The 15,560-nt window shown below is 40.6% G+C and overlaps 1 protein-coding gene across 3 annotated transcripts; it reads left to right on the top strand.

Annotated features, from left to right (window-relative positions):
* The first annotated feature begins 22 nt into the window (after window positions 1-22).
* Window positions 23-15,415, top strand: LOC117446921 (phosphatidate phosphatase LPIN2). 3 transcript variants are annotated; one of them, XM_034083439.2, is made up of 20 exons: window positions 23-105; window positions 4,258-4,458; window positions 4,670-4,765; window positions 4,857-5,128; window positions 5,435-5,542; window positions 5,690-5,801; window positions 6,463-7,198; window positions 7,333-7,426; window positions 7,806-7,993; window positions 8,088-8,181; window positions 9,334-9,403; window positions 9,922-10,014; window positions 10,287-10,345; window positions 10,537-10,687; window positions 10,812-10,960; window positions 11,131-11,217; window positions 11,647-11,799; window positions 12,087-12,201; window positions 13,401-13,504; window positions 14,307-15,415. In XM_034083439.2, the coding sequence occupies exons 2-20, from the start codon at window positions 4,267-4,269 to the stop codon at window positions 14,455-14,457; spliced, it is 3,024 nt and encodes a 1,007-aa protein (XP_033939330.1). In that variant the 5' UTR covers window positions 23-105; window positions 4,258-4,266; the 3' UTR covers window positions 14,458-15,415. The 3 variants fall into 3 exon arrangements, with proteins under 3 accessions (XP_033939330.1, XP_033939331.1, XP_033939329.1); XM_034083440.2 differs by lacking the exon at window positions 23-105 and adding an exon at window positions 2,409-2,773; XM_034083438.2 differs by lacking the exon at window positions 23-105 and adding an exon at window positions 2,409-2,777.
* Window positions 15,416-15,560: the final 145 nt, after the last annotated feature.

Below are 15,560 nucleotides of genomic sequence, written 5' to 3'. Positions count from 1 at the left end.
GTCACGTGACTTGCAAACTCTCGCGAGAGTTTTACACAAGACGGATCCTTTCTAGCCATAACCAGGATGGCTGTTATTTTCCTAATCTGAAAAGCGACCCCAAAGGTAAACTACGCTCTACACTCTCTCAGCATGCACGTAGGAACAATATAGCGTCTGTAACATATTTAGCAGTCTTGATATAAGTTAACTAAACAGAATAATGTGCCTTTCTTAAGATGAGTTTTACTTGCTATAACTTACACGTCGTTTAAAGAGAAGTTGTAATGTTTCGCCACTGACAGACTTCCCTGTAAAACAAAGCAAATTATAATGAAGTTCTGAACGGTGATTACGTGGCTTTAGCTGCGTCATAAAGGGCACATTTCTGCAGTTTTAAGACATTTTAATTAACAATAAAAGTAGAGTACATGTGTCTATTTGCTAGTGTTGGGAGTGTAAGAAGCTAACAGTGTATTGTGTCATATGGTGACACGTAAAGCTGTTGCGGAAGTTGTTTCGGTTCCAGAATTAGCTTTATTCGACATGTATGTGAACAGATGCCAGGAATTAGACTTTAGGCATTGCTTTTACTCAATTATACACATCACATCTAGGAACCAGGACAACCCCGCTGAACAAATACATGTTCAGAACAGACATGTACATTATGTACAGAAGTATGTGGAAACAAATAGGAGTAGGCTATACAAATTCTCAGAATAAATCACACGATTACAAATATATCGTCTATACACGTTTCTGATTGTTGTAAACTTTGTACTCAATGGATATACAGTACATTTACTTTATGATCATGTATGTTGATGTGTAGATGTATACAGGATTTATATGGAAAGTGATGGACGATAAATAATGTTCCATTAAAAAAATATATTTTCTTGTAGTGTTGTTTTAGCTTTATGTATTGTATAGCAACACATTCGTTTTTAAGTCATGCAAACAAAGTATATTATAAAATGAGTTTCTCAGTGGTGCCAGTGATGGGAATACATATAATTAAATTAGACTTTTTGAGTTTTTTTTTTTAAGTAGTTAGGAGATTGTGACATATTTGCTGAACACATTGCAATGAAGTTACAAATCCCCTGTGTGTCTGTTTCTTGTTGAAGGCAAAGGTCAGTAAAACAAAGGAGCCTCTCTTGACATGTGTGTGTTTCTTAACAATAGGAAACTGGTCAACCTAAGGCACATTTGGAAGTTTGTTAATCACAACAACTATTTAGACACAATAAAGAATGTTGCCATCCTTTGCAATAAACCTGCAATGTGCAATATAAACACTCTGCAATTATACGGCGCTATAATCACTTTAATGTAGACATACTTTTTTGTAAATGTGCCAACTTATATTCATTTGAGGTCACAGTACTTCAATGCCATGTATCTCACTGAGTTTCCTGAAATAACTGCTACTCATTTCTAGCTATGGTTGTGTACTTATTTGTCTTATGTATGTCATTAATGTCAACATTTAAACATTTCACATTGGGCTTTTGAATCTTTGTTTTGACATTTTATAGACAAAACTTAGTTAACAACACATTTTAAGAATCTACACAAATAAATAATGAAAACAATGGTGGATTACAGCTCTGTCAACATCATTAGCCAATTTACACATGAGGGATAAGTAGAGGAATATGTTGAATACTTAAGTAATAGCATGTTGATGGAAATATTTCTTACTTGTACATCAGTTATGAACCCCCTCCTCTCCCCCTCCTGTCATCTGTCTGCTGCCCTACATTTAGTCGTGTCTCAATGCCATTGTTTGCTGCGGGCTATTGTTCTTCTAACTTTCTTAAAACAGCTGACATGGCAGTTTCAAATCCAATACAGATACAGAAGCCTGAATAGGCACAGAAAGAGGTTATTCTCATTAGAAGTCAACCCTTTTTTCACATTAGTGTTGTTATGTCTGTCACATTAAGGCCGTTTTATTTCATTTTTTTACCTGCACAGCAAGGCTTACAGCAATTTCAACTAATCACTTTTTGTCACACATTGTTTTCCAATTCAAGCCTACCTTTCTGTCATGTCCTCTTCCATGGTCTCCATCACAAATTGCAACATATTTGCTTGACTTCCTCCTGAATTGCCTTGGCCTATGAAGGATTTTCCAGTTTTGGTATAGCATGACTGCCGGAGAGTCCCTCCATGTTTGATGGCCCAGAGAGCTGTTGTCAAGCCCAGAAACTGTGTGGCCGATCAGTTTGTGTGTGTTCATGCCAAGCGTGTTTTGAATAGCCTATCCGAGCCTTTCAGAAACTGCTGGTCTGGCTGTCATGTGCAGTGCAAGTGGGGAAGTATGAATTCGGTATGACAGGATGGTGTGAATGTGCTTGTGAAATTGTGTGGGATAGAGGAAGCATTGGCGGGTGACTGAATATACCAGGACTCTCTCATAGCTATATTTTACGTCCCGAGCTTAAAGCACAAAGAACTAGAGCGCTGTCATCTCAAATGACCACTGATCGAAGGAGTCCTATATAGCTTAGCAGCTCGTCTGCAAAAACGTTTGTAGCTACATCTAACAAAATGTAGCCTGACATCTACAGACAGATGGGTGAAGTGGCCGTAGTCTTTTGAGGCAGCCTCAGCTTTCTTGGGAATGGAGGGGACAGGTTTCTCAGGTGGGAATGGAGGTACAGTTTCTTGAGACTGTTCCTGAGTTCCAGTGGTGGGAAAAGTCTTTGTAGCGGTGTCGTATGGCAGAAAGGAGGTCAAGGAAACGCAGCCTGGTTGAGAGGGGACATCTGCATCCTTCACTGTGGGTAAGACGACGTCAGATGTGTAATGTAGACTTCTGACAGATGTGACTCAGCAGGGGTGATTCATTGTGTTGGTGTGCGTCACTCTCTATGTTTTCAGAACTCCAATTACTACCAGGTAATAACACTCTGTTATATCGTTAAAGAAGCACTATCTAGATATGACAGGAGCTCCTTGAGGTAAATATCTGTTTCTAAATCCAACATGAAGACACTTTGACGCTCCTTCAATGTTGACGCAGGGCCAAACTATGCCACATGGGATGCTTTCAGTAGCCTTTGGCATGTTTGACTTCTTGAGTTGCAAAGCCTCTATAGAAATGCAAAACGGCGTCAGTTTAGACGTAATTCTGTCCTCCTGCTTACCGCATCATTTATGAGAAAACATTTCATAACATTAACACAACATTTTCGAGGTGGTTTTAAATAACATATCCGTATTTATTTATTTCTCCAAGTTATGTTTTTGTGTGCACTGAGGAGTCTCAAACAGGCGTTTGTTTAATCATTTTAAGATTGGCTTTAATCAATGTTTGAACATGAATTCTTCATATATGATAAATGAGAGGTAACATTTTATTTATGGTATTATTTCCACATATTTCTCCATTCTTCCTTCTGCCAACGGTGTCGCAGTTTCTCGTCTCTCCCGTGTTTGTGCTTAGTGCGTACGCATGGGTTAGAGTTTGCGTGGAGGACCGCACATTTTCCCGTCAAGTTAGTATTTTATAAATCGCAAACATTGCGTAGAAACTGGCGTACGCCATTTTTTTGAGCGTATATCCCTTTAAAAATGAGGCCCCAGGCCTGTTGAGGCAAAAAGGGTAGATAATGGAAGGAATTGAGTTTTCGCTTTTTTTTGATGAGCTAACTTTGAAAATGAGCCAGAATGTAAGTCCTCTTGTCTCGTATTCGTGTGACGACGTGTACGTGTGGCTTAATGAGTGATGTCTTCATGTACATTGAATCAGAACTCCAGTTTATGAAACTTTTCACATATCACTCCAGGTTAAGATAATGACTACAGTAGTTCCCGTTATCTTAAAGTGACCTGTAGATAAGTGTCTTTGATAGACCTCATCTTCTCTCTGAGCTGTTAAACTTTAACCTATTTGTCACCATCAAGATCTGGTTCTAAAGGTCAACATTGTTTAGCCGAATTATTACAAACACCTCTCGCAATCATTCAAGGGACATTCTTCTGTTGGAGCAACTTGGTGGAAAGGTTTGAAATGACTAAGGTTTGAAATGACTAAGTATGTTAACAGTTACTGTCACCTGCTTTAGGTATTGGCTAATTGTCAGACCTTTGGAATGAGAAGTTATAATCCCAGGAAAGCAGCTTACTCTAAACAAATGACACTGTTGCTTGCTGGCAATGTAAGAAAAAGTGAAGGATGAAACTGCAGATGGCTGAACACACTGAACGAAGACACTTTTTGTTCCTCAACTGTTCTCACTTCCTGTTTGTGTGTGTTTCCAGTCCCAAACCATGAATATTGTGGGCCAGTTTGCGGAGACGGTGTTTGTGACGGTGAAGGAGCTGTACCACGGCCTGAACCCCGCCACTCTGACCGGGGGGATCGATGTCATTGTGGTGCGACAGCCTGATGGATCCTTCCAGTGTTCCCCCTTTCACGTCCGCTTCGGCAAACTGGGTGTGCTGCGCTCCAAGGAGAAAATTGTAAGTGTCTTAATTACGTTCACTGCCACTGCCGTCATAGCTCAAAGATTCAAGAATCAAAGGTTTTATTGTCATATGCACATAAGCTACTGTAGAAATGGCAATGAAAATAGTGCAAGAAGTCTATATACATGTAAATAGAATATGATATATAAAGCTCTCTGCTACTGGGAATTCTTTGACATATTGGCATGCATCACTGTGTCTTCAGGTGGACATTGAGATCAACGGAGAATCAGTTAACCTGCACATGAAGTTGGGCGACAACGGAGAAGCTTTTTTTGTGGAGGAAAATGAAAACGAGGAGGTATGATGACATTCGATGACCATGTCTCAAATCTTTGGCAACATTGCATCAGTCTGTTATCTTTGACTCTTTTTTTTTTTATCCTCATCAGTCCCAAGTCCCAGCCCATCTGTGCACCTCCCCAATTCCCCTTGAGGGCCCTGAGGACATGGAGGAGACCCCCGAGGGAGCCTATATCACCGGGTCTGGTGCCCGCAGGAAGAAGCGCCGTCGCAAACGCATCCGGTCTGATACTCACCTGAGAGAAGAGGCCAGCTCCTCATCAGAGGAGAGAGAAAGGGAGAAGGAGTGGGAGAGAGAAAGTGACCCGACCGGGGGGGAAAGCCCTGCTGCAGACGAGCCCCTCACACCATTGCAAATCAGGTCAGTGATTTTTTTTTAAAGAGGAAAAAGCTTCATCGACAGAATCTCGATACTGCATTACCAATATACTCTTAAAATCTTTTCCGCCCCTTTTTTCTTACCTATAATTTTTTCATTTTTGCAAAGACGGCATAGTATTTTAGTATTTTGGTGCCTTAAGTTCTGTGTGGAGTACAGCTCCTATAGAAAGCAGCTGATATTTACATACTGTAATGTCAATACATTCATGTCATGTTGCTCAATGTTGACACCTTGAAAGTTGACACAGTAGTGAAAAATATCTTCTTTCATGTGTGTGTGTTATAGTAAGTCAGTATATTACTCGCTGTCTGAGGAGCCAAATGAGGATCTGGGGGCCACACAGACAAGAGACACTCATCCACACTCAGATGGAGAGCAGTCACCCCCAGAAAGGTGAGCAAGGAACGGATTCATTCATGTATTTACTTGTTTGCATTGAGCAGCCGCACAGCTGTTGAGTCAGTGTAAGATGATGGAGATAACGTCATACTGTTTATTCACTTTCAGCAATGGTTTCTTTTTCTCTATTCTCTTTTACAGCAATGTGTTCTACAGCCGCTCATCATCTCCTAAGAGCGACTCCGAGCTTTTAGTTAAACCCAAGGAGTCGTCTGGGCCTCAGATGCAGTGGAACTGGGGAGGTTTTCCCATGGTATATATACACACACACACACACACACACACACACACACACACACACACACACACACACACACACACACACACACACACACGCGCACACACGCGCACATACCATGTATACATCACTTCAGGGGACATTACATTGACTTACATGCATTTCCTGGAGACTTATCCTAACCTTAACCATAACCAACACATGCCTAACCCTAACCCTAACCCTTACCCTTAACCTTACCCTTACCCTAATCCTAAACCTAACCAAGTCTTCACCCTAAAATTAATGATTCCCCATTGTGTCCCCATAAGGGAGGCGAGTCCCCACACGTGACTGTGTAAACAGATTATAGTAATGCTAGGCCACACACACACACACACACACACACACACACACACACACACACACACACACACACACACACACACACACACACACACACACACACACACACACACACACACACACACACACACACACACACACACACACACACACACACACACACACACACACACACACACACACACACACACACACACACACACACACACACACACACACACACACACACACACACACACACACACACATATCTAGATGTTATGCTGTCAATTTGAGATTATCATGCTGACACACTGTCTCAAATTGCTCTTTTCTGCCCTCCCCCTCACAGCTGTGTCAATCTGAGCGGACACCAGTGGAGTTACAGCACATCTCCCCTTCTGGCAGTTCTCATTTCCGCACCATTGAAACACAGGACTCGTTTGACATGAGCTGTGAGCCTGTGATCAGCTGCGGCAGGGTGGACAGTGTCACAGTGGTCCGACCACAGCCCAGGACTCAATCCCTAGACCTTAGTAACCACACTATGCAGACCCCACCTTTTTATAACTCTCACATGGCCCATTCCACCCCCACTCCATCCCTCTCTGAATCAGCACAGACTAATGTGGACTCAGCACAGGCGATAGGGGCCACATTAGAGGAAGAGGAGAACAGACACTCACCTTCATGTTTAGATAATGAAACTAATGGCACAGATTCTCCTGCTAGCAAAGAAATCACCATCAGTGTTGAGCACACCAGCACTGATGGTGTGACCAAACCAAACGACACACAAATACAACTCATTAAAGAGAGCGACGACTGCACAGTCACATCAACAAGTCCAAGTAGCACAGAGGTATCAAATCCGCCACAGCAGGGTGCCTTATCGGAGCAAAGTGAGCAGGGTTCCACCGGCAGTGCCCCCAACAGCGAGGGGGACAGCGGGATAGACCCCTGCGCTGAGGGGGGGGAGGAGGACGCTGCAGGGACTGAAGGGCCAGCAGGAGGCTCCCTGACAAACATAACCGAGGGATTAGCCGACCCTTCCGAGGCATCATCCAAAGTGGAGGACAAGAAGAAAGGTGACAGATTGTATTAAACTCTCTTATTTATGTTAATACATTATGTTATAGGTGTGTCTAACTTCAGACCTTGTGGTAAAACAATTTCCTTCATTTGAGCTCTCCTCATGGATTGATTTGTCATTTTGTTTCAGGTAAACGTAATCACCATCTCGGACCAACAGGTATTTACTTGGATGATCTGACCAAGTTGGAACCCCAGGTGGCTGCACTCTACTTCCCCAAGAGGTAAACACATAAGACTTCTTCACAAATAGTATGATGGTAAAATTAAGTAACACTGCATTTTAAGCAATCTTAAGTATGGGACCTTGATTTCAATTCATCGCAGTCCCTGAAACTTCATAGATCTTTTATTATGCAATCAGAAGACATTTATTAAAATGTGCCGATATCAGTAAAAGATTAAGTGAATGCAGGATTATTTAAGTAATCATTTATATTAATATTACAAAGCATAATAACCAATACTGAAGTCTATTCAAATGTTCTTACACCCTTATTTCTTACAGTGTCCATATTGTTTTATTTCTATTGAAACAACTCCAATGACTGTTCTGCGCTGTCTATGAAGTGTTGACAAATTGTCTTCTGTTGTCCCTTGCAGTGAGACAGAGGGGGCGTCTCAGCTCGGGGGGGAGCAGGGCTCCTGCTCGGGGAACCAGTCTCCTCAGTCGGTGGGCAGCGGGGCCATGGACAGCGGGACAGAGTACCTGTCAGACTCCACCTCCTACAACATGGACGTCAGCATGTCCCTCTGCGGACAGGTGGGAGACACCAGCCAAATCACTAAAGGTGAGTCAGAGTGAAGGATGCTGCTGGTCTGTCTGCAGTCTGTGCTGGGACAGGAAGTCTAATCTGACACATGTCGATTTTTCCTTTAATTCAGAGAAGTTCATGGAGCACATGGTGACCTACCTGGATTTTGCCAACAATCCAGGAATCATTGAGGATCCAAACCTTGTGATCTGCATCAACTCCAAGTAAGATCTGGGGCCTATACTACGAAGCTGGTTCAACCTAACCTGGATATGTTTGAGTTAGCCGGTTGGCCTAATCCAAAACATACACGCTCTCGCTAAACTGTCCTACGACGCTGGTTATCAAGTGGATCGCTCAAGCCAGCCGTGCCCTATCTAGTTAGGTGCGCGTTCACATGAAAGGGGTGGTATCTGGAGCATTCGACCAATCACAAACATGGAGAAGCGTACTTCCAGCGCAGCGTCATACTTCCTGAATGAAAAGTGAACTTTAATACTAGTCAAATATGAAGAAGTTAAACTTTAAACATCCATGACTTAAACACTTTATCCAGGATCAAAGCCACAGAGCTGCACCTGCAAGGTGAATACAGCTGGGAACAGAAAAAGTGTTTGAATGCGTACATTAACAGGTTTATGATATCACTGCCCCGTCTAAAACACGATCTGACTTTAATTACATTTGTCAAGAGTGTTTCGTCAACTTAATGTGTTGCTTAAAATAATACTTCTGCATACAGTATGTGACACTGAGTGTTGCACGGCCAGATACGGCTCAAGAAGCTGAATCAGATAAGGAGGTATATGATACATTATGATGTGATATGAATGATAATGGGACACATCGACGTCTGCACTCAGTGTACTTATGTTGTGGCAGCTATTTAAGTGCTTTCTTAACGCTAATGTTATAATAGTCAGATTGCTCTGGAGATGGGAGGTGATATTCTATTCATTTTCACGTTCACAGTCGGTGATTTTTGCCGGCCGTCTTTCCTGCAATGGCAGCTTTTCTGTATTTCCTTTCTCCTGTAATATGACTTGATCACTTTAAACTCCGCACACTGAGCTCTGATTGGTCAGCAGGCGGTGCTTTCACTGAGTTGAGCTCTTAGCCTGCAACCTAACCTGGCCGCTAAGCATAAGTTACCATGGAGATCTAGCCTGCTAAAAAGAGAACCAGCTTCGTAGGACCGGAAAGCCGGAGTTTTCCCTGAATTTAGCCGGCTAAGCGAAAATCCTGCTTCGTAGTATACCCCCCTGGAGTTAGATGTTTGTTTACTTATACAATTGGCATTATAAATGTATTTGTTACACTGTATGTATTTTTTAGGAGTCCTTTTTAAACATGTCATGTCAATGATTGGTCCACAGCTACTATAACTGGGCCGTTGCTGCTCCGATGGTCTTGTCAATGACAACGTTCCAGAAAAGCCTACCCAAGGTATTTTAGTGTTTCCACACACTAGAGATATTTTTGTTTTTAGTACTGTTTTTATTTTGTAAACACTCAGACTTAACATACATACAACATAAACCCGCATACGTACAAAAATGTGTGCAGAATGGCTACTGCACGTATAACATACATCTCTCCATGGGTGACAGTAACATCACCTTAATACAATCATGTAGCAAGATATCTATGTATATCTCAGCAAACATACACATTCCTTTAATAAAAGCAATGTCATCAGCATAATACATTAGAATCATAATGGAAACATCAAATAGGAGGAAAAATAAATCAAGATATCAAAAACAAAACCTTTGAGATATTAATGATGTTAGTAAAACATAATTACAAATCTCATACAAGCTTATAACCAAGTTATTTTGTAATTGATTCACAGGTTTATAGTCCAAGTCAGATAAGATCATTGTTAGCCGGTGAATGTGACTTTAGCATGTATATAATCATTGCCTTTTTTGTTTGTGTGATTGCGTGCCTTTGTCATTCAGAGTGCGATAGAGCAGCTGGTGAAGGACAAAATGCCCAAAAAGTCTGGACGCTGGTGGTTCTCCTGGAGGAGGAGACAAATGGACGACAGCCAGGTACATTCTCAAGTACTTTCATGCCTTAACACATGTAGTCATGATAGTGAGTGATAGTTTGAAAGTGTTGAACATACAAAAACTAAATGCTGTGATCTCCACTACTTAGCTAGAGTTAGTTTTACGTTCTGTCCACGTAGACCCAAGAATATGGTAGAGATGAAAGTCATTAAAGGTTTAGTTCAGTGTCTGTTTGTCTAAATGACCATTGACACTTGACCTTGTTGTTGTTGTTAGAATATACCTTATATTTTAATTTCCTTTGTTTTTAGCAAAAGGACTCGAAGCAGGAACAAGAGGAGCCACTGGCAACTGTTTCTTCCACAGTAAAGTAAGTCACCTCAACAAGATTTGATCTAACTCATCATGTAGTTCCCCTTTGTGCCACCAGAGTGTATCAACACTCTCTGAGATGTTTCTTTATTGCCATGTAGGTTTTGTTCAGATAAAAATAATGCGCTGTGATGAGAAAATATAAACATATAACCATAAATGTTGATTTGATGTCTGTTGTTTCTCCAGAGGCACACTGGATGACATCGACAGCGATGAGGCGGCGGGCCTCGGGCGAAAAGCCATGCTTCCTGCCGGCCTATCAACAGAAACCCTTAATACCACTCAGAGTATCACACAGATCTACCGCAAATCACTGCGTCTGACCTCTGAACAGATAGTAAGAGACACAAATTCATACACCCACATACACTTGGTTTACTTTTACTGCTATCTAATTTATGAATAGGATGAACATTTTGTATACTGTACTCCGAACTCACTCGATCCTTTCTCATTACCAGGAGCACCTCAACCTGCGCGAGGGGGCCAACAAGGTGGTGTTCAGTGTGACCACACAGTACCAAGGCACCTGTCGCTGTGAGGCTGCCATCTACCTGTGGAACTGGGACGATCGAGTCATCATTTCAGATATAGATGGCACTATCACCAAGTGAAAACAACTGCCTCTCTATACACACTATGCAGTTTAGATGTCTCAATACACACCGAGCAATAATAGTTCCTGCTCATTATGAAAGATGCACAGTAGATCGATGTTTGAACATACGTTTATACCAAATGTATATCACTATAGTAATCTTTACTGATTTTCTCCCGCAGGTCTGATGCTCTGGGTCATATTCTACCTCAGTTTGGAAAGGACTGGACACACAAAGGCATCGCAAAACTCTACCACAAAATACACCAGTATGTGAAATGACTGTTTACTTTTTTTTCTAAAAAGCGTCATTGTCTTTAACAGGTTTTTCCTTTTAGTCAATTTCCCTAACTGAACTTTAACACACAGTACTCGCTACAACATAACAAGCAGAACAGATCAAATGTGTTCATGCAGATGATTTAATTCTGATGTCATGCTGTTGGCAGCGGAGTGTCTAATCTGCATTGCCAGATGTTTCCCTGTTCCTGTTTCATATGGGAATTTAGCCAAGCTGTTAAGGGAATTTGTTTTTATTGTATTAAAGGTTCTTATCTTATGTTGCACAATTCACGATATATTACTTATTTCTGAATAACGTGCTTAATGCTGTAGGTCAACTCATTTACAAGCAGAAGTGGAAAACTTCTTATTTTTATGAAACTAAAATGCTAATATGGTCGCTTCTGTTCTTGCAGAAATGGCTATAAGTTCCTGTACTGTTCAGCGCGGGCCATAGGTATGGCTGCCATCACCAAGGACTACCTTCAGTGGGTCAATGACCAAGGCATAGTCCTTCCTCAGGGCCCCGTGCTGTTGGCCCCCAGCAGTCTCTTCTCAGCACTACACAGGTAACAAATACTACCTCACAGGGACCGTCCTACTAATACACTGTACCGTTAAAAACAGATAAGACATACTGTATCTGTGAGTTAAGTATCACAGCTCTGCACTGTTTGAGAAAAGTGTTTGTTTGAAAACCAATGTACTGCTGTCCTCTAGTGGCCACTTCTCTACACCAAACAGATGCTACTCTGCTCAGTTACTACACTGTATAATATGCATTAACGTATGCTAGGAAACAACACTTGAACAGATGTTCATTTTTACTTTAAACTGTCTGTCTCTTACTTTGCAGAGAGGTTATCGAGAAGAAGCCGGAGGTGTTTAAAATTGCCTGTCTGGGTGACATCAGGGACCTGTTCAACCCCCAGAGGCAGCCCTTCTACGCAGCCTTCGGAAACAGGACGAACGTAAGCAGCGCTGCAGAATGTCTCTTACCCATTTGTGCCAAATACTGAAAGTTTACATTTCCTTTGTTTGTAAGTCATGTTCTCTGGGCTTGACTTAGCAGAATTCTTAAAATCAGTCAAACTGTTTGGACATGAGAGTATTGTTTTTAAAGAAAAAACATACAATGTTCCCAAATATTAATTATAGAATGATTTTAAAATGTCTGTATCTCAGATAAACGACAAAGAGCTAAATCAAGTATGTGGTCTCTATGAACTCATAACAACATGCATATCAAAGCTATGTCCACATACTTATAGTATTATTTACATTTTTTCACTGAATTTAATTTAAACCCAAAATATCAAAGTTAGACTGTCAGATACTATAGACCAGGGGTGTCAAACTCAATGTCATCTCGGGCCACATAAGCATCATGGTTGCACTCAAAGGGCCAGTTTTATATATATATATATGACTATATAAAAATACATAAATATATATATATATATAAAGCAGAAGTCTATGGCAAATAATTGCAAGTCTCTTCAGTGAGAATGTCACAAAATGATTTAAAAAGAAAAGCCAAACAAAAAGAAATGACATTTTGAAGAAAAAAGTCAAATTTGAGATGCATTGTGGGACATGTAGTTTATGGGCAATGTGCTTCTGTAAATCGGCATGTAACCGTATAATAAACATATTATATTCTTTGCAAGCTCTTGTGGGGAAGTCACAGGCCGGATTTGGCCCCCGGGCCTTGAGTTTGACACCCCTGCTATAGACCATCACAACCCATGTGTAGCATTTTCCCTTATCATACTAAATATAGTCTTTGAGCATAAATTGGTAACGCCACCACTTTCAGCAACACATCTTTTATCAGGTTATTTAGGAGCTTAGTTGCCTATTTGAAAGTGTTTTAGAACATGGCACAACACTGTGTGTACATAAAGAAACCATTCAAGTTAGGACAAAGGCAAAGAACACACACCCATTAGTTTGAAATAGTTTTATCCTGTAATGTACTCCAGCAGGTAGACATGATGTGTGGGTCTGGGGTTTGCTTTTGTAGATAGAGTAAACACTGGTTAATGATTTATGATCAGGGATTAGTGCCAATATAGCCAAACAATCTTTTTAGTGCACAGGTATACTTCAAAGTTACACTGAAGTTGATGTGTGTGTAACTGTTCTTTTGCTGCCTTTCTTTTGTCAGGATGCGTTTGCCTATAAGCAGGTGGGGGTGCCCGACACCAGGTTATTCACCGTCAACCCAAAAGGAGAGCTCATCCAGGAGAGGACTACAGTCAATAAGTCCTCGTAAGTGTGCAACAGAACACAAACACTGATAAGTCACTGAATGAATGGGCGGAGAAGTTACACGTATACGTATACACGTATACACGGTATACACGTATACACGTAGACTGCACTCATTTCCTTTATGATTATTTTACCAGAAAATGAGTCCTAAAACCCAGAAATGAATATGCGGTTTTTCACTTCAAGTTCCCTTATCTTAAAGTCAATGTATTTAGGTTTTAATGTGTTTTGGTTAGATGCCTGAAATAAGGTCTGTGTTTAACAGCTTAAGACATTTGAACATTTCGTTAATAAGCACATCTGTAAACTTAAAATAATGTTTACTCAAGAAGAGACGATAGAGGATTTTGTGTCCATTAAACAACATCCCATTGGCGGTTACATGAAACCATGCGACAGGGGTGTAGTCTGTTCATTTAGTTTTACTTCTGACAATTGCTTCAAAAATCATAACAAGTTGTGTAATTTTGTAAAGAGTAATCTAAACTTTTTTTTCTCAAAGAACTTATTTTTTAGCAACGATACAAAATGTCATGAAAAAAAATACCATCGTCTTTTAGTCGAGGGAACCAGTGAGTTTTAATTTTGCGGTTAGCCTACAAAATGAAGTCATACTTGCAAAACCTAATTGCATGAACATTATACACATGCAGCACTCTTTCTCAGATGCTCGGTCAATGGGAAAGCCACTTATACAACATTTCACTTTAACAGCACATTTTCAAAACGTTTGATCTTAGATGTGCTTATGTCTAATTGCTGGAGTTCTGAGTCAGTTGGGTGTTCTTGTGTTTTGCAGGTACAGCCACCTCAGTGAGTTGGTGGAACATTTCTTCCCCATGCTCTCCATCGGGGGCAGCACGTCGTCCGCTTTGGACTGTCCTGAGTACAGCAGTTGCTCCTATTGGAGAGATCCTCTGCCAGAACTGGACTTGGATGCACTACTGTAGACACACACATATGTTTTAAAGCAACCATATTAACTCTATATTATCTCCTGTTTCCAGCATGTCTGAATATTGCCTTTGACAGAACTGCCAACTGTCGTGCCTGATTATGAGACAGAATAAACTGAATCTGTCTTTCTCAAAGAAGAATTGCCAAATTAAGTTATAATGTCCATGGACTTAACATTTCTAAGTGTCCAAACATAATGCAGTACTTAATCTCAGTGCTCTATCACTGATGATGGCTGTTAACACACAATTAAGCTATTTTTATGTGAAACTCTGAAAACAACTGGACACTTGTGCCTTTGGACTTTTTCAGTTTTTTGTTATTGTGTATACCAGTATCCTAGTCATTCCAGAATTTAACACTGTTGCACATTTCTGCTCTACACTAAACTTACTCTAAACATGTTTAATATGGTATAAGAATGTTTTTAAATTATTTGTATTTTTGTAAGGGTCTTTTGACAATACTCTGTTGTCAAACACAATAGTGTTTTCTAAGGAGAGCTTTTGATGGGAAGTTGGATTTTATTTTCTGTGGTAATTGTGGAATCACAGCCTGCAGGTGAATATGGTGGAGTAGTTTGTGGTGAGGGACGCTAGGATTATGTTTTCCTTAATAACAGAGGATTGCAATAACAAGATGATCTGAGCATTGATCATTGTGAAACTACAACATGAGTTTCTTCTTTTCACGGACTGCACTACCAGTTTCAGAAATGTGTGTACTCTAGATGAATGCGAAGGAGGGTCAGACTGAGACTTGTATTCCAGAGAAGTGTAAATGGACCTTGGAGGGGAACAGCGGTGTTTGTAGCTTGGCAAAGTGCCTTATGTTGGATGACCGTTATATTTATTCATTCTAAATATATTTTAATGTCAAACTGTGTGGAGATGCATTGGAGATCAATATTTTAAACCAAATATATATAAATAAAATGTAAATGCAACACTACCTGTTTCTTGGTCATGATTGAAAATTACATTGAGTATGATTTAATTGTATTCTTTTTTCAAAAGGGCCCATGTACATTTCCAATTGCTATCACTGAATAGCTTTTAGTAGACTTACTTGCAATAGAAGAAGAAAAAACTGTAAC

The sequence above is a fragment of the Pseudochaenichthys georgianus genome, chromosome 5, assembly GCF_902827115.2.
Source record: "Pseudochaenichthys georgianus chromosome 5, fPseGeo1.2, whole genome shotgun sequence".
NCBI lineage: Eukaryota > Metazoa > Chordata > Actinopteri > Perciformes > Channichthyidae > Pseudochaenichthys > Pseudochaenichthys georgianus.
Note: the sequence above shows the minus strand (reverse complement) of the source record. Positions and strands in the feature narration are given on the sequence as shown.